The 25,615-nt window shown below is 44.2% G+C and overlaps 3 protein-coding genes across 10 annotated transcripts in view; 2 read left to right on the top strand and 1 right to left on the bottom strand.

Annotated features, from left to right (window-relative positions):
* The window catches only part of GRK5 (G protein-coupled receptor kinase 5), a 148,462-nt gene extending 139,782 nt beyond the window's left edge, over positions 1-8,680 (bottom strand). For 2 of the 6 annotated variants that reach the window (XM_085554817.1, XM_015867417.3), the window contains exon 1: positions 5,814-6,352. In XM_085554817.1, coding sequence (XP_085410943.1) covers positions 5,814-5,865 — 52 coding nt within the window. In that variant the 5' untranslated portion in view covers positions 5,866-6,352. Of the gene's footprint in view, positions 1-3,377; positions 3,431-5,813; positions 6,353-8,635 lie in introns of those variants that run through there. The other 4 variants (XM_085554818.1, XM_085554823.1, XM_085554820.1 and 1 more) reach the window with 4 other exon arrangements.
* Positions 8,681-12,622: 3,942 nt separating this feature from the next.
* PRDX3 (peroxiredoxin 3) lies at positions 12,623-16,351 on the top strand. 2 transcript variants are annotated; one of them, XM_032445325.2, is made up of 7 exons: positions 12,623-12,667; positions 12,737-12,803; positions 12,878-13,019; positions 13,379-13,514; positions 14,379-14,482; positions 15,590-15,755; positions 16,178-16,351. In XM_032445325.2, exons 1-7 carry the CDS (start codon positions 12,632-12,634, stop codon positions 16,226-16,228), a joined length of 702 nt encoding a protein of 233 aa, XP_032301216.1. In that variant the 5' UTR covers positions 12,623-12,631; the 3' UTR covers positions 16,229-16,351. The 2 variants fall into 2 exon arrangements, with proteins under 2 accessions (XP_032301216.1, XP_015722901.1); XM_015867415.3 differs by having other exon boundaries at positions 12,623-12,803.
* Positions 16,352-17,065: 714 nt separating this feature from the next.
* SFXN4 (sideroflexin 4) lies at positions 17,066-24,420 on the top strand. 2 transcript variants are annotated; one of them, XM_015867414.3, is made up of 14 exons: positions 17,066-17,128; positions 17,248-17,313; positions 17,789-17,863; positions 18,416-18,442; positions 18,545-18,599; positions 19,001-19,026; positions 19,700-19,750; positions 19,832-19,897; positions 20,001-20,069; positions 20,700-20,790; positions 21,996-22,111; positions 23,077-23,162; positions 23,507-23,621; positions 24,019-24,420. In XM_015867414.3, the coding sequence occupies exons 1-14, from the start codon at positions 17,090-17,092 to the stop codon at positions 24,094-24,096; spliced, it is 960 nt and encodes a 319-aa protein (XP_015722900.2). In that variant the 5' UTR covers positions 17,066-17,089; the 3' UTR covers positions 24,097-24,420. The 2 variants fall into 2 exon arrangements, with proteins under 2 accessions (XP_015722900.2, XP_085410950.1); XM_085554824.1 differs by lacking the exon at positions 17,248-17,313.
* Positions 24,421-25,615: the final 1,195 nt, after the last annotated feature.

The following is a 25,615-nucleotide window of genomic DNA, read 5'->3' as shown; positions in this document are numbered from 1 at the left end:
AATGGAGATCAAGTAGTAACACATTGTACCAGAATGCCTAGAAACACAAAAATGAGAGCTGCTGCCCTCCTCTTTAGATGTTGACCCTTCATTGCCTTCAAAGCGAGCCAGCCATGTGCCCAGCTGTGGGAGGAACCGACACATGTGGGACAGCCCCCAGTTCTCAGAGTCAGACCTCAGCTGGGGCTTTCATCTTAGAGTTGTTTGTCATAAAGACGCAGGCATCAACTTAGTCCAACTGCTGCTGGCGGCTAAAAACACTTGGTGGAACATCCCTAAGAACACTGCATTCAGATATTTAGATATTTAATTCATACAGAAAGTTGCATATAGCCATGAAGTTATACCTACGTTTAGGATAAATGCTGACAATTCTTTGCTATGTGGACAGTTCCAGCAAAAAGTTCAGAAAAGGAAAATACTGATAACAAATACAGGCAGTCTCCATAGCAGCCTGCTGTAAGGAACCTCTTTTGACTCAATGGGGTTGGACTCAATGATGTCTAGAGGTCTCTTCCAACCCCTACAATTCTGTGATCTCTGTTCAAACCTCCATAGTTAACAACCGTTCCAGAAGCCTGACTAGATGGTAGCTTCTGTGTGTTAATCTGAGACCACCCCAACTCAGTAAAAAACACATTCTTAAATGCGAGTGAACTTACTAGAATTGATATCAATTAGAAAACGACATCACAAAACCAACAGCAACAGCAAACACACAGGGGCACAGTCCTCCCTCTGTAGTAAGGAAGTTTGATTGGAGATATTTGTATCAAACTTGCACACTCTTTTCACATAGGCCTGAAGACTCTTGTTTTCTGAATTTCCTTGATCAGAAATGTAATGAAATATTCTGACTTCTTCTGGATACTTTTTTTCAAAAAGAAATGGTTATAACTTAAAATCACCCTCTCACATCTGAAGTAAAGCTGATTCAGGTTTTTTATTTTTATTTTGTTTTATTTCCTCCTCCTTAGCTACTGCAGTGATGAGAATTTCTTATGAACTCCAAAAACTGAGTTACTGTACGAGAGCTTCCTCTGCTTATATAGACAACATTGTCCTTACAAAGTAATTTGTTTTTATGTCAATGGATACAGGACAGGACTTCAGATTCTGCACTCAAAGCATTGATTAATGAATTTGCTAGAGGTAAGCTGCAATAATCATATTCTCCATGGGATTCTGGCTGTCGCTATAGTCACCTACTTCCCTTCGAAATATGTTTTTCATTGTTTCACTGCCCTTTTTCCAATTGCTCTGCAGCCAAGTTCTTGGAAAGCAATCACGCTTCTTGTTTAGGATTTATAGCTAGTCTTTTGCCAATAAGGACATGCACAAATCACTCCTGTGATCATCCCGCAAAAGCAAGCTAAAAATACAGCAGTTTAAAAAGCAGGCACATTTTGTGTGTTATATGGCATCAGTGTGCAGTCCTCAAAAAACTCTGAGATATATGAAAGCACATTGCCCCTTCTGGATGATCCAAGGCCATGAGTAAGTTTGTTTTAGAATCCAACTCTATTTAAAAAAGAAAAAATATATATTTTGTTTTGTTTTAATAGTTGCAACACTTTTCCCTTTTATCAGGTTTATACTTGAAAGTCCGCACTTTAGAAAACAAAGTGGGCCCATGTACATCTAAGGAGGTTCAACAACAACAAGTGCAAGATGTTGCACGTGGGTCAGGGCAATCCCAGATATGATACAGACTGGGAGAAGAATTCATTGAGGGCAGCCCTACAGAGAAAGCATGAGAGGTTCTGGTGGATGAAAAGCTGGATGTGAGCCATCAGTGTGCACTTGCAGCTTGGAAAGCCAGATGTATCCTGGGCTACATCAAAAGAAGGGTGGCCAGCAGGGCACAAAAGGTGATTGCCCCTCTCTACCCTTGTGAATCACCACCCACTGTACTGTACTCACAGCACAAGAAAGATGTGGAGCTATTGGAGTGGGCCCAAAAGAAGGCCATGAAGATGATCAAAGGGCTGGAGCACCTCACTGATGAAGAAAGGTTGAAGGAGTTGGACTTGGAGTAGAGATGGCTCTGGGGAGATCTCATTGCAGCCTCCCAGTACTCGCAGGGAGCTTAGAAGCAGGAAGGGGAATAACTTCTTACACAAATTGATAGTGACAGGGCAAGGGGCAATGGCTTTAAACTAAAAGAAGTGAGATTCAGATGAAACGTTAGGAAGAAATTCTTCACTTGGAGAGAAGTAGAGCACTGGCACAGGCTGCCAAAAGAAGTTGTGGATAGTCCACCTCTGGAGGCAGGCTGGTTGGGGCCCTGGGGCAGCCTGATCTAGTGGATGGCAACCCTACCAACAGGGTGGGTTGGAAGGGACCTCAAAGCAAATCATTTGTCTGGTTGTGCTCCAGACTGGTTGTTTTAAGACTAATAATAACGATGACTAATGTAGTTATCACTAAAACTATAAAGTAGTGGGAACTGGGGGGGGTTGTTTGTTTTGTTTCTTCACGGTTTTGTTTTCTGTCTTTTTTTAACCCGTTTGTTTTTAAGGATCTGGGTATTTATTAAAGCCAAGTTGCATGCGAGTTTTAAAATGTATTTCAGCTTGTCTAAGAAAAAATAACATGCAGAGAAGAGGCAGATTATATGAAAGAGGACTGATACTATGGCCAGGAAAAAACAGATCATGGCAGAGAGTAGACTATTCACAACTATACTGTTTTAATTTCTCTTTGCTGGGGCTGTTGAAGTTCCTCTGAAATCTGGGAGAGTCCTTGGCCAACCCACGGCCCTCGCAGCAGCCCCTTGGTTCTGATGAGACCCTCTACCAAATAGTCTGGGAAAGTGAATTAGGACTCATTCATGAATCTGGATCCACTTTTAGCAGCTTATCAACACGATTGTTGAGACTCAGAAACAAGAAGACTAATTAAAAGATTCAGATAAAAGTTTCACCACCTCACAAGATGGGGTTCTTATTCAACTTGAAATGACTGCAGTTGTTATTATTTTGCTGTTCTTTCTATGATTTTCATCTTTCTTGTTTTCCCTTCTCTGCTCGTTCCCTTCTGTAGGCAATAAGAGATGGTCCCAAACACCTACTTGGTCATGTAATTAAACCAGATACATTTCCTACTCAGTCCTAACAGGGATTGGCCATCTGTGTAATGGAATTTTATGTGAGAAACGATAATTGAGGAAATAGCATAAATTTATTCATAGTGAATTACAAATGAACTTTGAAATGCAATAAAACTCCTCTTTTTTTTTCTTTCCTGTGCTGAGTACAAGTAGTGTCTCTGAGTACTACATTTTATTCTGCAAACGGGTGACAATTCCCTGATATTTATTCTCTGCTTGAAATTATTCAGTGAAATACATTTTGTTGCTCTGTAAGATTACTCACGTTTCACATGGCATCAGTTAATGGCCGTGCTTCTCTCTGTAATCTTCAGGATCCTGGTGAAAGCATTTGTATAATAGTTATAAAATTTGCTTCCCAGTACTTCAGCTCAAAAGAAAAAAAAAAAAATCACTTTGCATTGGTGATTGCTGTAGTAAAACACAAAGGAACTTAAACAGGGGACCACAGAAAAGCCTTTTCCATGGCCAAAGCAAATGAGTTGCAAAATTTAAACCAATATTTGCTAGAAAACGCTTGTGGTGGTCACTCAGCCCTACTCCCGAGGCCTTTACAAACATCCTTGCTACTGGACTTAGCATTGCAGATCCACCTGCACCTCCTTTTGAAATGTATTTTTTTATGCCATAATTGGCTTTGCCTCTCCCTCTGTGTGATAAAACTTCTACTTTTACTAGTGTCTGCTGAACTGACCCCATTATTTTGCTTCTTTTGACATTAAGTATCACACTGCAGGTACCAGCAACCACCTAGTTGAGCTAAGACAGCTTTTGCTTTTGACTTAACAAGTGGAAACACACAGGTACTTGGCTGTGGCTACAGGTCCACCTCTCTACATCCACCCATCGAGCCTACAGGATCTGGAACAAACCTACTTTTAGATACCACAATCTTCAATATATTAACTCAATTTTGCCCTTGGAGAAGATGGACAGCGTATTGAAGACCATCTGTAATGACACATTTAATGTTACTCCTTGCAAATTTTAAGTATATTTTACTCACAGAAGCTTATACGCAGTAAGTGAAAACTTGGAGACACACGCCTAAGACCTTTGGCTGAGTGACACTGGGTAGACAAGTCTTCATTAATTTCTTTGAAATGAAGGCAGAATTAAATATATATATATAAAATATCACTTCATCCATCCCTCAAAAAAAAAAAAAAAAAAAAAAAGAAGTGGTTGGAACTTCGTACATACTTAGAAGAAAAGTCAGAATACAGTTTGCAATACACCCTGATAAAGCTCGGCCATTTGGGAGATAGATGACAGCTTCTTTAATACAACTCGCACATAATAGCAACATCACTGTTACCATCTTGCCGAGAATGGGAGAAGGCCTTAAAATCGAATGGCATATTTAAAATTGCTTGCAAAATGTTGGCCCTCAGACAACACCACATAATACGTGTAATTAATACCAGTCCTTTCAAATATTCCTAAAGTCTTCTGAAATCTAAACCAGTACTATGCTGCTGGTAGGAACAATTGCGTCCTAAACAGCACTGACAACATTAGACAGTAATTACCTATGAGAAGGCAGAGTTACAACCCACCGGTCGGCTCCATGGAAAAATACCTTTGCCCTTATTATTTATAGCAGAGATTTTTTCTGAAGAATCTCAGGACTTTACTCTTTAGCTAAGCCTCACAAGTTCAACACCCCATGAGTTATATAAACACTGTTAGACCATTTGAACTATTTTTCCCAACGACGGGAGCACTCCAGGAGAACACCACTGGAACACTCTTGTACGAAACCAACACTGCTTCACTTGTACATCTCCAGCCTCAGACCTGACACCCACCCCACCGGTGCTAGAGGCGGCAGAAAGCCTCTTGCTCACCTTGGCAGTGATGCTACAAGCGTCAGACGCTGGTGCGTGGCGCTGCCCACAGCCGGGGGATGCTGCCCCCCTCCGACCCTCGGGTACGGGCAGCGCCCGGGGACACCCCGCTCCCATGAGTAGCGGTGGGAGGGAAGCACCTTTCAGCGGCTGGGCTTCGTCCCGAGGCTCGCGGCTGTTGCGGGGCTGTCAGCGGGTGCCCATCGCCGCCGTGCAGCCGCGATCCCGGCGCGTTTTTCAGGTGTACGGAGCGGTGTCCGCGGTCCCGGAGCATCCCTCGGGCAGCGCGGGGAGCCCGCAGCTCCGAGCTCAGCCCCGGCTCCGTGCGGGGCGGGCTGGGGACAGGCGGCTCTCAACAATGGACATGTTTGCGGCAACATGGTATCACCTAATAACGCCGAATAAGGCAATGACTGTACATTGAAGCGATACGATCCCGCCGGTCACATCGCAGCGCGGAAAGCTATTCGCAGATTTGCTAAGCCCTTCTGAATGAATGCATCTGCAGCTGACCTTTAACAATAGACGCTGAAATAGCACAAACTGTGGGACCAGATTTGGGGGGGGTGGAGGGGGGGGCAGCGGGAAGAGGGAAGGAAGAGATGGGCGAATGTTGTAATCTCCGCAACCTCGCTCGCTTCCTTTCCCAAACCTCCTCGCAGCGGGGGGAAATCGATCCTTTCCTTGGAAGCGAGGCTCCGGTTCAGAGGAGCCTTTTCCAGCACCAGCTCCACCACATGGACACCGACAGCCGCCACCGGGACCGGCGCTCAGCCCCCACCTCCCGCACCCCGGGGTCGGAGGGCCGCCCGTGCCGGGGATGCTCCGGTTCCCTCCCGCCGCTCTCTCACCTTCCCTGGCTTTCAGCAAGACGGTGTTAGCAACGATGTTTTCCAGCTCCATTGACGAGCTCGGGCAGCGTAGGTAGCGGCGGCACAGCAGCAGGACGTCACGCTCCCTAGGTGCGGAGCCTCCGGGCGACCATCCGCTCGTGCCCCTAGCGCGCTAGCCTCCCTCGCATGATCCCTTCCTCTCCTTCCTCCGCCCGCACAGCTTCAGCCGGGCGGAGGCGGCGCTCCCCACGCTATCTGCTCCCTCGGCGCCTCGCCCCGCTACTCCATCCTCCGCCCCGCCGCCTCCCCGGCGGTTTGAGGGCTCGGGTTCTCCTGCCTCCCTCCCCCGGGGGTGTGGCACCGCCGAGCGGCCCCGCAGCCCCGCGCAGGCGCCATCCCCGTCGCCGGAGCCGGGAACGCCGGGACGTGCGGACTGGGGGCCGGATCCGCGGTCCGGCCGGGGGCAGCCCCCGGGGGAGTCCCGCAGGGCGGGGGGAGCTCGGCGGGGCGCAGCGCGGCAGGGCGCGGAGCTCCGCGGGCAGGAGGGGGCGAGGCGCGGAGCTCGGCCGGGTGCCGGGCGCCACCCAGCGGCGCGGAGCTCGGCCGGACCCGCGTTGCCCTGCACGGCTGTTCGGCCGCGCTTTGGGGGTTTTCATCCCCGTAAGAGGTTGCTCGAGACATCGGCCATTTGGGGGAAAGTTGTTTTGAAACGCTAGGCTGCGACATCAATCTTCTTCTGCCCGTACGAGACAGATGCTCGTGTCAGCAGGATTCTGGTTTTCCTGGCAACAAGGTGGATCGATAGAACATTGAGCAGGTCAGGCAGAGCAAGCGGAATAAAAACCACCCAGCGCACTCACCAACACTCTTCCCCCATCAGCATCGCATTGATTAAATCCATGCGGAACAAATGAACTCAACATGCAGTTTCTTGTTAGGGGCACATAGACGGCACTTATTTTTATCTCCCTGCTTTTCTATCTTTCTTTCTTTCTTTTCCCACTGATCATCTTTCTTCCTACAGCCAGACAGAAGTGATTTGCAATGGCAGGACCTGCAAACTGCTGCTGACTGTATTTTATCAACACAGAAACAAATAACAAATGAACAATATAAGCAATAAATGCACTGAATAAATGATACCTTGGATGTGAGGCCAGTATAGCTACAATTCACACCTTCTTTCTGCCTGACTGTCAAAGGTGGGAAACCTTGCTCCTGTTTTAGCCAGGACACCGCTGTGCACCATATTTATTCCCTATTCTCTCTACTTTGTTTCAGTAAACACTCACTGTCTGGTAGCCCTGCCATGTTGTGGCTACTTCCTCTGTAATGCCCATTTCTATACAACAGCAGTTGTGTCTCTAAGTACCGGAAGATTTTTCTCTGATTAAATAATTCTTGAGGGAAAAATTGCTTCCTGGAAACCAGAGCCTGAGCATAGAAATGAGGTTCCTAAAGGGTGTCTGCCCTGCATGTTGTTTGACCACTTCTGTGCAAGGACTGATGCTCACTTGTAAGCAGAGCAAATTATGTTTGGGTTATAAGTGCATTTCACATCACTGCAGCCTCCCACTAAAAGGGCAACACCAGCACTGGATGCCAGTATGACTGGCACCGGAAGACTCAGCTCCATCTTTTATTTCATACAACATTTTTAATGTAACAGACAACCCCCATCTCCAAAGGGAAAAAGGAATATTCGCATCTTACACATTGTTTCCTACAAGGTGTATCAGCAAGCATAACGTCTGCTGGTAGCAGTGGGATGTTGATGTGCTTGCACACCCCAGGACCAGGTTATTCAGTGGGAAGGGCCTTACTGCACAGGGAACACCGATTAGGTTTGGTGCATAACATTTATATAGGACCCCACGAGAAGAAAGGCACGTGCAGATCTTAAGTTTGGGTGGCCAAGCACTTGAAAAGCAGCACATACATCTGAGGACTCCAATGTTCCTCTTTTATCTAGTATCTGTAGCTACTCCGTGCTTCAGTGCTACGCACAGTCATCTGCAGTGCTGCCCTATGAAACAGATGTATGACTTCAGAGTGCTGATGTTGTCCTGAATATTTTGTGAATGTTTGTTTAGTTCCTGATGGAGTAAGTAGGAGAACGATCAAAAGAGTCACAAAAGGTCTATATGGTGCGTGGAGATCCCACAAGCTACTTGGTATTCAGAACTGGCACAGCTCTTAAGTACTTTGCGTTCCAGAACCCAAAGGCACAGTTACACGGTCCTTTCAGAAACAGGGACAGCCACAAAACAGAACGTTGTGCTGCTGCCCGAGTGGTTACTGACACTAAGCTGGATGACTTTGCTTTGAAGAAGATGAGAAGCAGTCACTGAACTGAAATGTGGCTGAGTGCAGGCAGTAGGAAGCTGAGCTCTACTAATGGACTGCTGAAGTTTTATAGAAACACGTTTGTCAGAGTAACACAACTATACAGAGGGCAGCAGTTTTCACTTTGGGTTTATCAGTAAGAACAATGGAGCGGGTCTTCTTAACGATCCTTTTAGTGTTTAAGAATATAAAACCTGTTTCCAATACATCTGAGACACTTCGGTGCCCTAGAACATGAAGGAGTTGTGTTCGCTATCACAATGCCTGCTTTGAATAATAAAGCAACACAGACTGTCCTCCCTCATCTCCATTTCCTAACTCAGCCTTTAAACCCTGAACATAACACAAGGCTGTGCTGAAGCACAGGGTTCTGAGGGACGGCCCCTGTCACACTCCCTATGGACTGACAGGTCAGTTGTCACTGCACAGGGCTACGTCACCTGAAGTCCATACATTGGTATTTTCAAAACTCACTGTAACATTTATTATCTTACCTTATGACTTTCTTAGAGCTGTATCTTCATTCTTGTGTCATCTTGAACACCTAGTTCACAAAAACAACAACAAAAGATTAGAAAGAGGCACATTTACTTATGTCATTTTTTAATTCCAACAACACAGACTCTTAATTCAGGCTTTGCTATGCCTGGTTTAGTGAACAGTCGGTGTGAGAGAGGGGAAAATGAACTGCTTGTTATCAGGAAACCTACGAGTTTGTTCTGTTTATCTTATTTTATCCACTGTTGTAAACTTTGGTTCTCAAATATGAGAGAATAGACTGAAAGACAGCATGGCAGGTAATATACACAGGTCTTCTTTTCAGGTCTAAAGATCCTAATACAGCATTTGTGAGGTGCAAAGAGTAAAAATGTAGTTTGAGTTGTATGCAGAAACAGCCAATTTTTGAAGAAAATGAAAAAAGAGGCTATAAAAAAATAGCCTGTTAAACTTAAAAATGTGCTTTCTATAGAGCTTACTGTGGTTATTCAGCTTTCAAACAAAACACCTTTCATCTGAAGCCATTCAATAAAGGCTCAGGAAAACACTTTTTGAGTGCTGAACACCAGGCTGAAGCGGGGCTGGCAGCCATCTTTGTTTTATGGGAGAAGAGAGGTTTGTAAATGAAATGCCAACGCCGTGCGAGACCCAAATGCATCAGCGTAATAAGGATAGGAAAGCAGCAAAGCAGAGTGTGATATTCTGAGCCACTCTAAGGGATGAGTCATCGACAGGGTGGGCTCACGCAGCTCCTGCCAGAAGCACAGCGGCAACACACCCAGTTCTCTCCTACCACCAGAGAAAAAGAGCTCGGCCTCCGTGCAGCCTGCTGGGCACACCAGGATAAGGTCCCAGGTGAATCAGATGTCAAAAAGGGGCTTGCCTGTGCTTATCAATTGCAAACATACCCTAACAGAGGCTATCACCCAACTCCGTGTTACAATACATAATGAATGCAGTAAGGCTTGCTCACGATTACCTCTTAGCTAGATTGCATTTGAAATACAGTTTTTTTCACCTCCCACCAAGATGCTGTAGCAGCAGGTGGGGGCACACAGGCCCATGAGAGCATTTATGGGCAGCTGTGACCTTTTACTGAGCCCTTTAGCATAAGGACAGAGGCTGCCATCTACCAACAGCCACGGGGTGATGCATCATTTTCTCAAACCCAACTTTTTGCTTTAATTTACATGGAAATGTTGATGTCCCTGTAGTTTCTCTCCATTTCCAAACGTTGGGCGGTCCATCACTGCAGGATGAGATGAGGCCGGGCCCTGTGGTTTCCTCAGTCTATTTTTTTAATACCATAATCTCAATAACACTGTGATTTTACAAGTGCACGGTGACACGGCAAAGCAGAAAACCAAGATGCTGAGACAGATGTGCACATGACACCACTTGGTAAATTTATTCTAACTACAGATGGCAAGAAGAACCAGGTTTAGCAGCTGCTCCAGCCTGCATTAGTACTGGTACAGAGGAAAAGGAACAACTCTGGGATGCCCAGTAAAAAGCAAAATGGAAAATAACCCCTTGTTCTAGATGGCGGTAGCTTAAGATATTGCCTAGAACTCTTGGAAACTTAGTTATGCTGCCTTCATAACAAAGCGTGAGCAATATTTCCCCACCTGCATGCCAAGTGTTTAAACAAAGAGTTTTAAACAAATACAGCTTTCCGGGGAGGGGGGAAAACACAATTTTAGAATATATCAACTTAGAAATTGTGAATAATCATCTGTTAGTGAGACAACCATCCTCAGGAAATCCGAGCAATAGCCCCTTATTTTTGCTGCTACAATACAGCGCCTGCAGCTGAGGGAAAAGAACTGCTTTAGCCGGGTGTATGGGGATTGCTAAGTCACGGCCTGAACCAATGACTGAGCACCTGGTGAAGGGACAGAGAGCCCTGGGAGCACAGGTGGAAGAAAATCACCTGTGTGACTACAGGTTTTCACCCCTCTCTAACCTTATTTAAGGGTTGGCTGCCACAAAGAAGCAATCTCTACCTAGAGATCTATTTTGTTGAAGTATTTAGTAAGCTCTGGTCCTTAGGACAGATAAGCAAATATATTTTTATTTCTGACTGGGCTGTGACTATCACCCTTTTTGAAGGGGGGGTAATTTAGAACTGGTTGTCTGCCATCGCTTTTCCCTACACCCAGCTGTATCCTTACCTCACAGTCTGCTGCCCAGCCTTGGAGAAGTCACTGTTGGGAGAGCTCCTCTCTTGATGTGAAGGGGGAACCATTTCAGTAGATGTGAATGCAGATGTGACACTCTGTATGGCTGTTTAAGGAGCTGGCCCAATAAGTGCCTGATACTCCTTAGCAGCTGGAGCTGGCCCAATAAGTGCCTGTTGCTATTTTGTTGCTCTTTGCCATCAGTTATTGCTCTGTAGTTGTCCTTTTCCTAGCTCCACTGCTAGCTGCTCTGCTGGAACCTCTCCCTAAACTCTACAGCAGACGTAGTTCTCAACAACTGCTTTTGCTCTCTTCATCCACTGCTCTTCCTGGAGGCTCCAAAGGCTACAGGCTACAATACAGTTGACCCTTAGTTTGATATATTTTCAGATAAATAAGGAAGAATGTCCCTAACTTTAAGGTAAGAGGTAAATGAGTAGCTCAGTCAGCTCCCCTTGCACTGCCAGTGCTGTTCTCAACAGAGTTTTGTCCAGATAGTGCTTTCAGACAGTGTTTCCTCATCAAAATTGAGCTTCTATCTCAAACACATCTGGAAAATGCCAAAGGGAAAAAAAAAAGGGACATCTGAGGACATCAGAATCTGCTGTTTTAGTGACAAAACTAGCACATATCTATGACCACGTTATCAAATGCATGTGCAGAGCTTTGTTAGAAGATCTTAAGCCTGAAGGGAACAGCTGCACATCAAAAGCAATAGTGATGCATGTTTGAATTCAAGGAAATCGGTGGATGCAGGAAGCTGTTAAGACTGCTGCTGTGGTTAACCCTGGAATATCTGCATCCTTAAGGCTCTGCATTTTCCTTTCCTTCCTCATTTCAGGATGGCTATAGAAACAGCTCATCTTCCCTACTATCATGCAGAACACCTCCATCTTCATCACCTCCTTTTGGATACTGCCATCTTCACCCAGTATCTCTGTGCACCTATTAGTAGATAATATTATTCTGGTTGCTCTCCTTGGCAGTTTTTGAGACTGGTTGGTCCATGTTTAATGTTCAGGAAGGCCCCTGACGTGCTTCTGGACAATGCCAGCTGTCTCAAACAATTCCTGGGCATGTTAGAGAGCTGATTCTGGCTAATGGCTCAGAACAAGTAAGCTGTGTATGACTTCCCTCTTCTGAAGGCTCAGAGAGCTGACTGTGACACAGGCCACCAGACAGCTTGAGCTGGATTGGTCCAGGAATAAATTGCTTCTATCAGAGCCACAGATGCAGAACCCACACAGCTTCCAGGAGCTTTCTCATGTCACTTTAGTTGCTTTCATCTTGTCCCCAGCTGCTGATGGCTTCTCACTAGTTCACAGAGTGACATCTCTCCTTGGTAAAAGACTACGGGTATTTATAAATGCTGATATTAAGGCAGCAGGTTGGCTGGAAGCTTTACGTGAATCAGGTGCGGTCCCTCTCACAACCCACACACCTCACTGTACTGCTGCCACCTGCTAGATTTGGGCCAGCACTGCGGTTTTCTTGACTAAAAGTCAAAAACGTGACCACGAAACCAGTAAATTAAGAGTCTAATGCATTTAAAAACGTTATATCTATGAGGTTTCCGAGGTCCAGCACCGCTTTGATGAGTACCAGCGCATAGTGTGCTTTAGCACCCTCACACGAGCGGAGGCACCGAGGGAACCACCTCCACTCCTCCTGCCCCAGGACACAGCACCATCCGAGGGCGATCCCTGCAGCCTGGGGGCGGGTCGCAGCCCAGCACCTCCTTCATCCCTCCTCCATCCCTCCTCCATCCCTCCTCCTGTCCCTCCTGTCCCCGCCTGCTGCCCCGCGCTCAAGATGGCCGCCGCGCTGAGGGTGCTGCTGCGCCGCGCGGTGAGTGATGTCGGGCAGGCGGGGAGGAGCGCGTGTGTCCAGCCGGCGCTGAGCCCCGTGTCCCCGCAGGTTCCAGCCGCCGGGAGGACGCTGACGGCGCAGCCGCTGCTGTGTGCCCGCCGCCGGCTCACGCTGGGTAAGGCCGGGCCGGCCCTGCCGCCTTGTGCCCTGCGGTGGCAGCGGCCCGCATTGCGTTATGTGTCCCCGCAGGCGCCTCGCGGTTCGCCCCGGCCGTCACGCAGCACGCCCCGTTCTTTAAAGGCACGGCCGTTGTCAATGGGGAGTTCAAGGAACTGACCTTGGATGATTTCAAGGGGAAATACCTCGTGCTCTTCTTCTACCCTCTGGATTTGTGAGTGCGGGTTTAACCCTGTCAGCCGCTCCTCCCGCTGCTTTAGGGGGCTGTACAGCGCCGGGTGGGCCTGGCGGAGCATTGCAGGCCGTTCTGCTGAGCTCTGCCGGGCCTGGGAGGGTTTAACCCGCAGCCTGGGGGCTTCCATGCCCAAATAGCTCAGTGCCGGCAGCAGCTGGAAGCTGCCTTGCTCACTAATGCCTGCTGCTGTTGCTTTGAGTGCAGCAAACTGGCAAACAACAGGCTCTAAATGTAAGCTAAAATAAAGATGCCATTGCTCTGGTGCCTAGAAACAGCTACCTGAGTGTCTTTCTGCCTTGAAAGCTTGTTGAGTCAGCTCACCTTCTCTTCCCACCCAGCACCTTTGTGTGCCCCACGGAGATTGTGGCTTTCAGTAACAAGGCGAATGAGTTCCACGATGTGAACTGCGAGGTGGTGGCTGTGTCTGTGGACTCCCATTTCTGCCACCTGGCCTGGATCAACACCCCGCGCAAGGTACGGATGGGGCAGCTTCCCTCCTTGGTTTGTTTTCTTTCCATGGGAGCTGCTGAGAAGAAGCAATTCTGCAAGCATTAGTTATGATAAATAAGTTAGTTGTAGACAGAGGTGTCACAGGAGGGCGTGGTGTAATCAGTTCTTACATGTGTGGCCACGGGGACAGCAGCCCCCCACATAATTGCTTATCACAATTGAATTGCTCTGCCTCCAGGTACGTGGCTCATCCTTGATAACATAGGAGGGTTCTGCTCAGCTTAATGTGGTTTGGCTGAACCAATCAAGAGTATTTAATCTTCTGCATGTTTTGCTGAAGGTCTGAAATGTAATTACAAACTGCTTTCATTGCTTTATGGGGGAGTAGTTCAGTGTGCACCACTCATGCCTTGTTTCATGCATGCAAAACGTTCTGCAGGGTGGAAGGAATTCCATAACGGTGTAGATGGGGAAACTGACACCCAGGGGAGTTAAAGCCTTGGCTCCTTTGATATCTTCCTGCATGAGAGCTCTGTTGAAGGCAAGCATTTGCAGGATCAGGGTCTAAGTGGCAGATTACACAATGATTCACTGATGATGGCTGGAATAGAAAAGCTAACAAATGCCTGTCCCGTTTCAAGGATAATGGAGCTTATCTCTCTTGTTGTTCCAGTGTGTTGCAAAAATCAAAGTGATCATGGTTGACTCTCCAAATAGTATTTAAACTGTTTTGGGGGAGAATGCATGCACTGCATACAGAGAGCAGCAGAACTCTGATGTACCTAGCATGTTTGTTAGAAGCCTTGTTTATGAGAGCAATGAATCTAGTCTCAGGGTTAATCCTAAACAGCACTGAGTAACAAAATGGAATCTTGTTCTTTTCTCTAGAGTGGCGGTTTGGGCAAGATGAATATTCCAGTCCTGTCAGACCTCACGAAACAAATCTCCCGTGATTATGGTGTTCTGCTAGAAGGACCTGGCATTGCACTGAGGTAATGAATGACTGCTGATGATGCAGTTTCCTCCAAGGGAATCTGTACAAGGATCACGTGAACACTGAAAGGTGGGACTTCTGTGGACTTGCTGCTGAATCTCATCCCAGGAAAAGGGCACATGTCTATTATGGCCAAGTTGAGAGTTTTCCAGACCTCTCGGAAGATACATGCAGACAATAGCCAGCCACTCTGTTCTGAGGAAGGAAAATGAGAGCTGGACAGAAGAGTATTTTTTAATTTCTATACTTTTCATAATTCTTTCATTTCTCCCCTTTTCCTGAAAGGGGAAGAGAGTGCCTTAATTTGTGAATGAGAAGCTTGTAGAGCTGTAGTTCTAGAGGCCATTACAGTCACACTTAGTTATCCTGGGTGCTTTTTACTCCATGGGAATACTACTATGGACATCCAGATTCTTCATCTCTTTGCATCAAAAGGTTTATGCTGGATGTAATCCCCAAAATAATCCTGTATTCTTAGTGTTCAGGTGCAGGCTTTTCTGTGCCATGGAGGTATGGAGGGAAATGTTTCATTTAGTTTCTTTTCTGTGGCAAAAGTCCACAGAAGGCTGCTCAATATTCTGATTCAATGTTGAGTCAGTATTTGATTATTGTTGTTTTAGGTTGCCTTAACCTGTGCTGTTTTTTCCCTTCAAAACAGAAGCTTCTGTGCTGAAAAAGAACTTCAGACGTTTGTTTCCAAATCTCAACCTACTAATTTGTTCTTTAATTTCCACAATGGCTTATATATAACAGAAATGAGTAGTTTAATGCATAAGCAGCTCTTCATTCAGTACCTTTGGATTTTTATATAAAAAGCAATAAGGATTCTAACTATCAGCTTTGAAATACAGAATAAATTAAGTTCTATCTTTCTTATACCTCTTGCTGTCTTAATAGTCGTGCTGTGTACTGCATAATTTCACAATACCATACCAGTTCATGGGCTCTTAGCTTTTGATCACTGTACTAACACTATATCAAATGTAATATTGCTGCTCCCAAGGCAGATGTGTGGATCTAACTGCCTTGCTGAAACTGTTCATCTGTTTCTTAGTTTTGATCTTTGAATATGATTTGCACTCCTGAAATTTCCACTCCATTGCAGAGGTCTCTTCATCATTGATCCAAATGGGATCATCAAGCATCTGAGTGTCAATGATCTCCCTGTCGGTCGCAGTGTGGAAGAGACCCTTCGCTTGGTGAAAGCATTCCAGTATGTGGAAACACATGGAGAGGTTTGCCCAGCAAACTGGACTCCAGATTCCCCTACAGTAAGTGTCCGCTAAATATCACTTCTAAATATAGACACTGGCATGTTCTTGTGTATCCCAGGGGCTAAGAACTGCTTTAACATGAAGTGCTTGAATGAATCTCTTCCTGCCTTTCTAAGCCTGAGGCTTTCACTGGTTGGACCAATTCAGTCTACTTGTGTGTTACTAAATGTGATTTCTTCGATGAAATTCACTGACTTTCTTTTAGAACACACACTTTGTACTTTTCTAACAGTTGTCTATGGATTTTTTGTTACTTGCTTCATGCCCTGCTTGATAGCTCATACATCTTCCAACCAAGTGCAGAAGCAGAAATAACTGAGTGTTTTTAATGAAGTATATTTGTTTCTTGGCTAAAACGTCAAGTCCATAACTTTGATATCAGTTACAGCATACAGTAACAACTTCTTTCTTCTTGACAGATCAAACCAAGTCCAGAGGCTTCCAAAGAGTATTTTGAGAAAGTGCATTAAACACTGAAATGAAGGTGAAACTGACCATACGCTGAAGACATGAAGTGGCTGTGATTATGAAAGAAGAAAGGTTCTCATTTCCTCATGTTTTAAAATAATAATAATTAAATGCTGAAATACTTATCGACTCTCTTGCCTTTTTTTGAAAACAAAAAAACACATAAGATAAAAATAAAGCATTATTTTCCCCTTTAGCAAGTAAAGTTTTATGAATGTCTGTAACTGGGACGTGACAAGTAGATGGATAAGTTGCCTTCTGTTGTGTTCTTCTGCGTTAGGGGAACACTAACTAAGAGTGTTAATCATTGTAAGCTTGCATTCTGTTTGGGACATTGAAGATGTACACTCCACTACTGTGCTTAGTGGAGCTCGATAACGTTCTTCCTTCATTTAAAGCCTTGCTTATCTGCTTGAATCTGCCTGCAGAAGATGTAAATTGTGCTGTTCACAGGAATGTAGCATACCTGTGTCTGTGGTGCCATCAATAAATCCTAGTGCTGACTTGCAATAGCTGTCTTGCTTTGCTTTCTTTCTGCTTCTCTCCTATCATCTCTCTTCTAAAAATAAAGTTGGTGCCTTTATTTGCAGCAAGCAGCAGCCAGCTGTGCTGCCTTCATGTGTTCTTCACCTGGCTGTATCGTTCCCTTAGCTTGCTCCCTTTTGACACACGGGTGTTCCTAGCAGCGTGGCTGCTTTAGGCCGTGATTTCACTTACACAGAAGGAATACAACCCTCCCGGAGCAGCAGCAGCAGCAGCCGATCCCCGCAGCCCCGGAACTCCTGCCTTAATGGGGCCGGGCCCGGGCGGAGCGTGCAGTGAACGGACCGTCCCCCGGCAGCGCCTTCCGGTGCTGTGGCTCAATGGACGCCAACCTGCGGCTGTGGAGGACGGAGGGTTCGGTGAGGCCACGGGGCTTGGGACGGGACCGGGACCGGGACCGGGACCGGGACCAGGCGGGAGGGAGGGAGCGGCCGCGGCGCCCTTAAGGCGTCACCCTAAAAAGCGTTGTCTCCTGCAGTCCTTTTGGCAGAGGCTTCTTCTGTGGGCAGATGTGTTGGACCCCCTGCACCTCTTCAAGTCCACGGTGAGGACCCCAGTGCTGTTCTGTGGTGTTTAAGGGGTGTTGCGGTGAGATGGTGGGCTCGGGTTGTGCCGGGGAGGTTCAGGTTGGGCAGCAGAAACGATGTCCTTCAGTAGATCCACCTGTGTTAGAGGTGACATTGAATACTTGTATGCTAAATATATGAACACCAAAGTAAACCTTAATAGTACATTTAGGAATTGGAGGGCTGAGATTAGCTCATACCTCCTTGAATTAGGATGTGTGATTACACGTAGAGATATGCCTGCTGAAGAAAAGTCCAGTCATCTCATAAAGCCTCCCAAGAGACTTTCTTTGCATACAGCTGTATGGGAAATTGGTAATCACAGCCTGAACCTCTGATGAATCAGTTGAGGCAAGTGTCAGGTCAGCTGTGGGAGCACAGGTGAGAGTAATTAAGGAATTTTATTGAAATCTGAGTTATTTTTTTCTGTTTGTTTGTTTTCCTCTAATACAGGATGAAATAAGAAAAGCCCGGTTATCATTAGAACACAGTGAAGAGGCCCAGAGTGAGTTCAGACAGAACCACCAGGTATTTTGGAGGATAGTTGATAGGAAATAGATATGTCTTTTTTTCATGATTTAAATAATTGATGTTAATGTAAGATTAGACAGAATACTGAGATTCAACAACAAGGGATAATGCAAGAAAACCCTTTACAACTGTGAACTGTACAGCTGTACCTGTATGGTATTTCATACCTTGTGTGTCACAGCCTGAAAGGAGAACTGAAATATTCTGTGATCGCAGAAAAGCCGGAGTCTTAATAATAAGTCTTCAGGCCTTTAGACATATTTAAGTGTTGTTATTTTCTGCTTTAAATGCTTGCTGGCTTATTTAAAATTTACTTGTTGTTCTGTCATAGTGTGTGTTTAGTGTTAATAGCACCTGAGATACGACTAAATTATATTCAGCAAAGTATGCGGGGAGAGATTTTAGGGAAAAGTAATTAAAGGGATGTGAATGCATACAAGCTACATAACAGGGAGTTATCAGAGAAAGATGATATCATAAATTTAGAAACAAGATTTTGGTCATGCTTCTCAGAAGGTTGATTACTAACCTGATTCTCAAATTATTTAGACAAAACAAGCCTTCCTGCTGAGCCTGGTAAGTTTCCAAATGATTCAGAAATCCATTTTATTTTCTTTCTTATTTAAGCATGGAACAGGTGTTCTAATCTTTTTATTTTGTTTCGTTTTTTCTTCTAAGGCCAGTGTACATCCCGATACAGGCAGGATAATCCCTGTTTTCTTCAGACCTCCAGGTGAGCTCCCTGCAGAGAGGCGTGTAACTGAAGCATCAGCAGGGAATGGCAGATAGTAACCACACAGTGGTGCTCTTCTCTGTGTGGAAAACAAGTGGAGTATTACTCCTGTTAGTTGCTCTCTCTTATCTTTTAACTCCTTTTGGCTATCAGGCAAGACCAGATACTTTTCATTTCTTGAATGAGGGAGGGGAGACAAACATTAGAATTGAATCTATATATTCTGTGTGATTCTGTGTGATTCTATAGCAAAGATTATTGCTATTTTTTAAATCTTATTTTGTGAACAAGTGTTTTATTGACAGCTGAAACTAGAGGGGGGAGGGGAAATTATCTGCTTAAAAGCCATCAGCCTGGACTCACAGTTACTGTTACTAAAATGAAGGTTTCTTTCTTTTTAGCTTTTCTGCCTGTAACTCTTCCGTTGGTAAGTAGCCATGAGAAGTAACGGTGCACCACTTGGCTTACGTTCTCCAGAGCTAAGGCCTTGAGGAAAGGGAATGAGAAGTTTTGGGCTTCTCAGCTGCATTTGCTTTGAGGGTGCTTCACACTCATAACTTGGTGAGACCTCAAGAAAGGCCTGAAGTTCTCATTCACTGCCTGATTTGGGATTTGGAGAAGCAGTTGGGAAGTAACTACTAAAATGTTAATGTGAGATCAGTTACATCTAGTATTAACACAAATAAAACCTATCAGAACCCAACTCCTTCACTTTGTTAATTACTTCAGTAGTATTTAACTTATTCTATTTAAACTTCACAAGCACAAATACAGTTTTTATTTTGAGTAAGAAAGTATCTCGTTCAAATACATATATATAAATATGTGTATAATACATATATATGTATATACGCATATATATATGTATATTTGCACAGTGTTTTAATTCCTATGTGTCTATGTTTTATGTTGGGTAGACAAAGTGGATATGTTACATCTGCTTCAAGAAAGTGTGTTAGCCTAAAATCAAGTTAAATGGCTTCTGGCACTGACTGGAGCCTTTGGCATTGCCACAGATGGTCACACAGCAGCACACTTTGTGCTGTAGCAGCAACTCCAAGATTAATCAAGCTGACCTTCTTGTGGGGTTTTTCTCTTAGGTCATTTCTTCGTCACTTCAGGTGCAGGCAAAACAAGTTTTTCTTTGTCAGGTAATTGCCTTTTTCTACATTTACAAGTCTTCCTGCCTCCGTTCCAAAATCTTTTTTGCTTATAACCTCTCCTTTCTGCAGTTTGCATTTCATGCGTACACCACAGGATTCACCCTATTGAATGGAAATTATACCACAAAGGATGAAGTATGTATTCATTTGTATTATTGAGATCAATCTTCATTGCACAAGACCATTTTGAATGTGATTTACAAGTGTACTTATGTAGCTATGTTTCTTCTGTCCTTAGGAGAACTCGCTTCACCAAAAGCAAGTCTTGTTTGGTGTGGGAGCTGTTTCCTATGCTGCAGTTCTAGGTGTATGTGTTTGTTTGATGATTGCATTTTGGATAATCTCTCCTGAGAAGGAATAGGCCTGAGATAACTGCACTGCCACAGTCCTTCAGAATTGCCCTGCAATGCTCTACTCTGATGTCTTCCCCAAGAACAACTGAGAATAAGAATTTTCATTCATCAGCCAAGTCTTACTCAGCTTCCTCTGTTGCTTCCTGTGATGTCCTTCTTAATTTTTTTTTGTGGTATTAGAGAATGAGTGGTGAGAGGAAGTGACCAGAGTTTATGAACACGGTAACTCCGTGTTACTGTAGTTGTTGTCTAATGTGGTGCTGTCAAAGATAACTGTCTCACTCTAAACAGCTGGTAAATCAGTCTGAGTCTCTGTGTTAGTACTACTGTCCTTTAAGCACCAGTGTTTGATAAACTTTATTATATTGTCTTGTAGGTTTTCTTGTAGAAATGTGTGATCACAAAAACCTTTAGCCACTAGAAAGCATGTCTATTTTGTTGAAAAATTAAATCCCATTGTTTGCTTAGTTTTATAGCCATACCTAAGTATGAAGTTGCAGAATTATTTTCCTGGGCTGTTGCACATACTGAAGAACTGTACATTCCTTCTAATAGAAGGTACTTGTTTCATCCCAACACCCTAGGCTTTGCCTTTTATTTTTATGGACCGGTACACACTGAAGAGTCCAGTAACACAACTAATTGTCAAAAGGCTTCTACCTGCTCCTCTTTTTGGTGAGTAAAAAGGAATTATACATTACATAGCAGATCTAAGGGCCGTTTGCTGCCTTGGTCTGACAGTAGGTTTTTCTTGTCCTTGCATGGATGTAGTCATGTTGTCTATTACTCCCCTTCTCTGACTGCCTTTGCTGGGTACTGCCCTTTCTGTGTAGGAGTTAACACTGGTCACTGCAGCAACCTTTATGTGATGCTTGCTGGTTGTCAGTTCTAGAAGTGCAGAGCAATTTTCTGGTTCTTGTATGTATGACATACAACTATTTCTGTAACATGATACAGGGATGCAGTTGGCTTTTTATTTTCCTGGATGAACTCAGATATTATCCCTGAGTCTAACAGAACAGCCAGGAGGGATCAGTGCAGTTACACTGGAGCTGGCATGACCTGTTGTGGCACATGGGTGACACCAGAGTGCAGCACAGCTCTAGCTGTTCACTGGCATAGTTTCTTACCCAGGCTGGAGCTGCTGCTGTCTACGTAACTGCTGACAGCGTACCAAATAAGAGTTGTTAAACAAGAATAATATTAACTTTGTGCAGTAATGAGACTCCTTAAAATGTGTTTCCCTTTTCTTAGATATAGAGTGAAACCTGAGGGTAATTGATTTTTATTAGTCCAGCATTTGGAGAGTGCCATGTTTAATGCTGATGTCTTTATTGTACAGCTCTGCCAAAAACAAAAACGGGAGAAATCTATTTCAAACAAGATCAGTTTGGCAGACTGTCCTGTTGTGCCTAGATCTCAGTCTGGAAAAGAAGAGAAAACTGCATAAATTGCCATCTCCTGTTCAATACAGCCTTTAAAAGTGCCAGTGGTTTAGGCTTGTGTTTTCAATGGCTGACTGTGGGATGGATGTTTTCAGGCATCTTGTAGTGCTGGATCTGGAGGAGACAAAAACATTCTCATCTAGGATCTACCTGGGGCTGTGTCAGATGTGACTTAGACATGCAGTGACATAATGGAACATCTTTGTCCATAATGTCAAAGCACCTTTTGGGAATGATGCCTTAACATTCTGCTCAAGCTTCTGAAACAAGAATTAAGATCTCACTTAGATTTAATGGGGCAGTATCTTCCTAAGCAACCAGGTTATTTATTTGTGAACTGTTGAACTGGAAATGTGAAATGTACACAGTGATGAATATGGTTATGAAGATAGCCTCAGTGGATCTTTTAAAGCAAAATCCTTTTTAACTCTGCAGGTTTGATGAGTGCTTTTACTGTGGTAGCGGTGAGAAGCCCAGAATTTGAGAATGGAATTGAAGTGATGGACAGGAATGGCAAAGTTTTAGGAGTGTCACAGAAGGCTGGTGAGAAGGTAGGCGAGGTGTGGGAGGCTACTTCTTGACTTGCCTTTCATTTCCTGCTTAGAGCTAAAATTATGGTGAGAGTCAATGCAGTTTGCTGTACTAAACTGAGAAATCCCGTATCAGCTACTGAATCTTGGCCTGGGCCTGGGCTAGGTCTCTGGAACCAGGCTGGCATCTGTCTTGTGTCCTCAAGGATTGGCAGCTTCCCCAAGTCAATACAGCAAGCACCAGAGTTAAACCACAGAACACTAACACAGGCTTTTCTGTTTTCTACGTCACCTCAGAAGGAAGCAAGACTCCTCAGATTTCTTCTTCTGATAGGAAACCTCAAATAAAAGCACCTATAGTAAATAGTACACACATCTTCCAGAGCAGGAATATTGTTTAAAGGCTCTGCCTCTAAAGGGGTAATTTCTTGATCTGCAATTTGATGGTTCATTTTATGCTCAAACTCCAGTTGCTGACCATGCTGGTTCTGTATTTTCCCCCTTCCTTAATCATCAATATCCATTAGAAACTAAAAAAGGATTCATATTTATGTGCTGTCATTGGCCTTCCTTATCTATGCTGCTGCGTTAGAGGGGAGGAAAAAGCTAAGTAAGCATAAGGATCTGTGAAGAGCTGGAGAGAGAATATTTCACACAAGGTAGTTAGGATGCACACGGACTATGACCAGTCAGAAATAGTTCAGCACAGCTTTAAAATAAATAATAAAATAAACAGATCTGAACTGGAGAACTCAATACAGCATTGTGAAGGAGTTTCAATTACATATAGTATGTAACTGTATGTCTTTCCCATATGTAGGAGCTTAGTTTCCATTTAAGAAATTCTCTAACAAATGATCCTTATCCTTTATTCCTGCTGCTTGAAATTGCAGAGTAGTAGGCAAAAAATACTCACAGAAACTTGCAGTATTTGAGGCCATAGAGAATGCTGCTCTAATGAGGTTTTTTTTGTTCCCTTCCCAAAGGCTGTTAAAGAAACAGCATTATCAAGAGGAATCTTGTTTGGGACAACATTCTTCCTGCCAGCTGCACTTATGCACTTTGTGGAAAGGTAAGAGGTATTTCAAAAGAGCTGGGTGTGCTTGCTCAGTGGTGTTCTGATGTTTAGTCTGGCTGTTACCGCCTGCCCACTTTTTCTTTTGGTTCTGGGATACTAATTGCCTTGGAGGACTAGGCGGGAGGTTTCTATTCAGATAGTGATTAATTTAGATAAATCCTAGCAAAGGGAACAAACAGTTAGGAATAAGAACATAGGCAATTAGATTAAGTATTTAGGAATCATTAACCCAGGTTATCACTCTTCTACAGTTTAGCTGCTAAAGTAGCACCTTTTTCTCACTGTCAGGTTATTTTTCAAGGCCAAAGAGATATTTATCTTTTCAATGTCTTTGGCAGAGCAAACACTGCAAGAACTCCACGTGCATTGGCTTCAATGAGGATGCTTCTGATTACGGCAGTACTGGCAGGAATGTTACCAGCTTCATTTGGGATGTTCCCACAGTGTGGTGAGGTAAGTCCTTTCAAATTAGGATTATTAAATAGTCATTTTGTAGTTCCAGCCACTGGTCTTAAGGCCGTGTAACAAAAATCTGTAGGATTTAGATGGTTAGTGCATCTAAAAGGAGGCAGCAGAAAGGCTGCCTGTATACTATGCAGACGCTTACAGGACTTGTTGTGCCAAGGTTGCTTATATGTCACTTAAATTTCATTTGAAAAGTGTAAATATATCAATTGCACAATGCAATTGCACAGCCTGAAGCAAGGGAGGCCAGGAGAGCTGCCTTGCAGATTACACTCAAGGCTCTCCTGGCACTGTTTTCAATACAGTGCTTTGGCTTGTGCAAAGTTCAGTACAGTAATGAGGACTCACCAGGATATGATGATGTTTCTGTTTTTGTATATTTCAGATAAAACGAGAAGAACTTGAAGCAGAAATCGTGTCATGTACAGAAGAAACAGTATTATTCTACAACAGAGGAGTTTAGGGACTGGCTTTAGTATCTTAAATGTCGGCTCTAGCTAAAGTGGATTCTGAATCTCTCAACAAACTCAGTGACTGAACAAATCACGAAGTTGTGGTGGCACACAACCAGAACTGGTGTACAGCACTGTGGTGTACAAACAGGCAGACTTTGCAAAGTGGTTTTGCAGGCCCTACCCCACAGAGGGGTACATGCACACAGTGCTGTAAGCATTACTTGTATCAAAGAATCATGTTCTAGCACAGTGTTCATCTCAAACTGTGCTTTGTGTGCTTCCTCATGCGATTGATTTCTTGATTAAAAGACATCATTTGATACAAAATCTTATTACTTGACTACTGTTGCTGTAGCTTTTGTCAAGGAACGCAATTGTAAAGGCATTACTAGCAGGAGTCCCTTGGGGAAAGTCAAGCTGGTTCTCACAGAAAGCTTTTTACATTTCATTGTATTTAGGAATACACACTGCAAGCCGTGAGATATGAATAAGTTGCCCCTTTCAGTAACATTAGGCAAAGCACCCTGACAGCAGTATTACTCTGGTTGAATAGTTTAAGAACTGTTCAAAAAATGGGTGTCAAAACAGGCTTCAAAGTGACTCTTGACTTTCTCAACAGCCTTGAGGGAGTTGTGAGGCCTGAGCCCTCTGAGCTTTAGAATTTCGGTTTTTTTTTCATTGAAGCCCAGGAGAAGACCTGCTTTAACTAGTGCAGCTACTATGCTACAGTTAAACTCCCTAAAAGCCCATTTCTCTATTAATCCTATTTCAGTAAGAGTGAAAACAAACCCCAAGTGAGTCTAATACTGTTGCTAAACATTAATTGACACTACACTGAAAACTCATGCCTCCCCTCATTTAAAAACCAAACATCAATGTGAGACTGGCTAAAGAAAACACCATGGAATCAAAGCAAAACAATCCACAATAGAGCAAAACCTACCAATCTAAAGATAACACATTCATCAACTGAGTTGTCATGGTAACTAGACAAGCTATAAATTCTCTGGCACCTCACTTGGAAGCAAATTAATGTCATTACATCTCTGTGAGTAAGGTTTATGTCTGTTATTACAGCTGCCCATTATCAAACTGTACCAGCTTCTTACTGAATGCTCAAGTTGCAGTTTGCTGTGTTAAACACAACCCCCTTGGAGTTGCTAGATACATCTTGTCTTTCCCTCATTCTCAGAAATGTTTCTATTTCCCTAATCAGAGTTTCCTGGAAGATAAAGGCAAGCACCTGACATCTAGGTTGGCAGCCTGGATGATTCAGCTGTTTCCCAAATCAAGGTAGAGAAAAGTACGTTGCTGCCAATGCTTTGGCTTCCTTGATCTTGAACAAAGACATGATGAGACTGGAAGTAGAACCAGCTGGACCAGATACCTGGTAGTCCAAAGGGGTATGTGAGGGGACCGAGGTGGGACAAGCTGCACTGTATTATGTTTGAGGGACTGAAGAACAGAGTTGTTGCCCACAGGACCTTCACCTTTGTAACCTGGAATAGGTTAATACCACACCAGCAT

Source organism: Coturnix japonica, chromosome 8 (assembly GCF_054131305.1).
Source record: "Coturnix japonica strain WE chromosome 8, WE-NBRP24, whole genome shotgun sequence".
NCBI lineage: Eukaryota > Metazoa > Chordata > Aves > Galliformes > Phasianidae > Coturnix > Coturnix japonica.
This window is presented reverse-complemented; position numbering and strand designations above follow the sequence as displayed.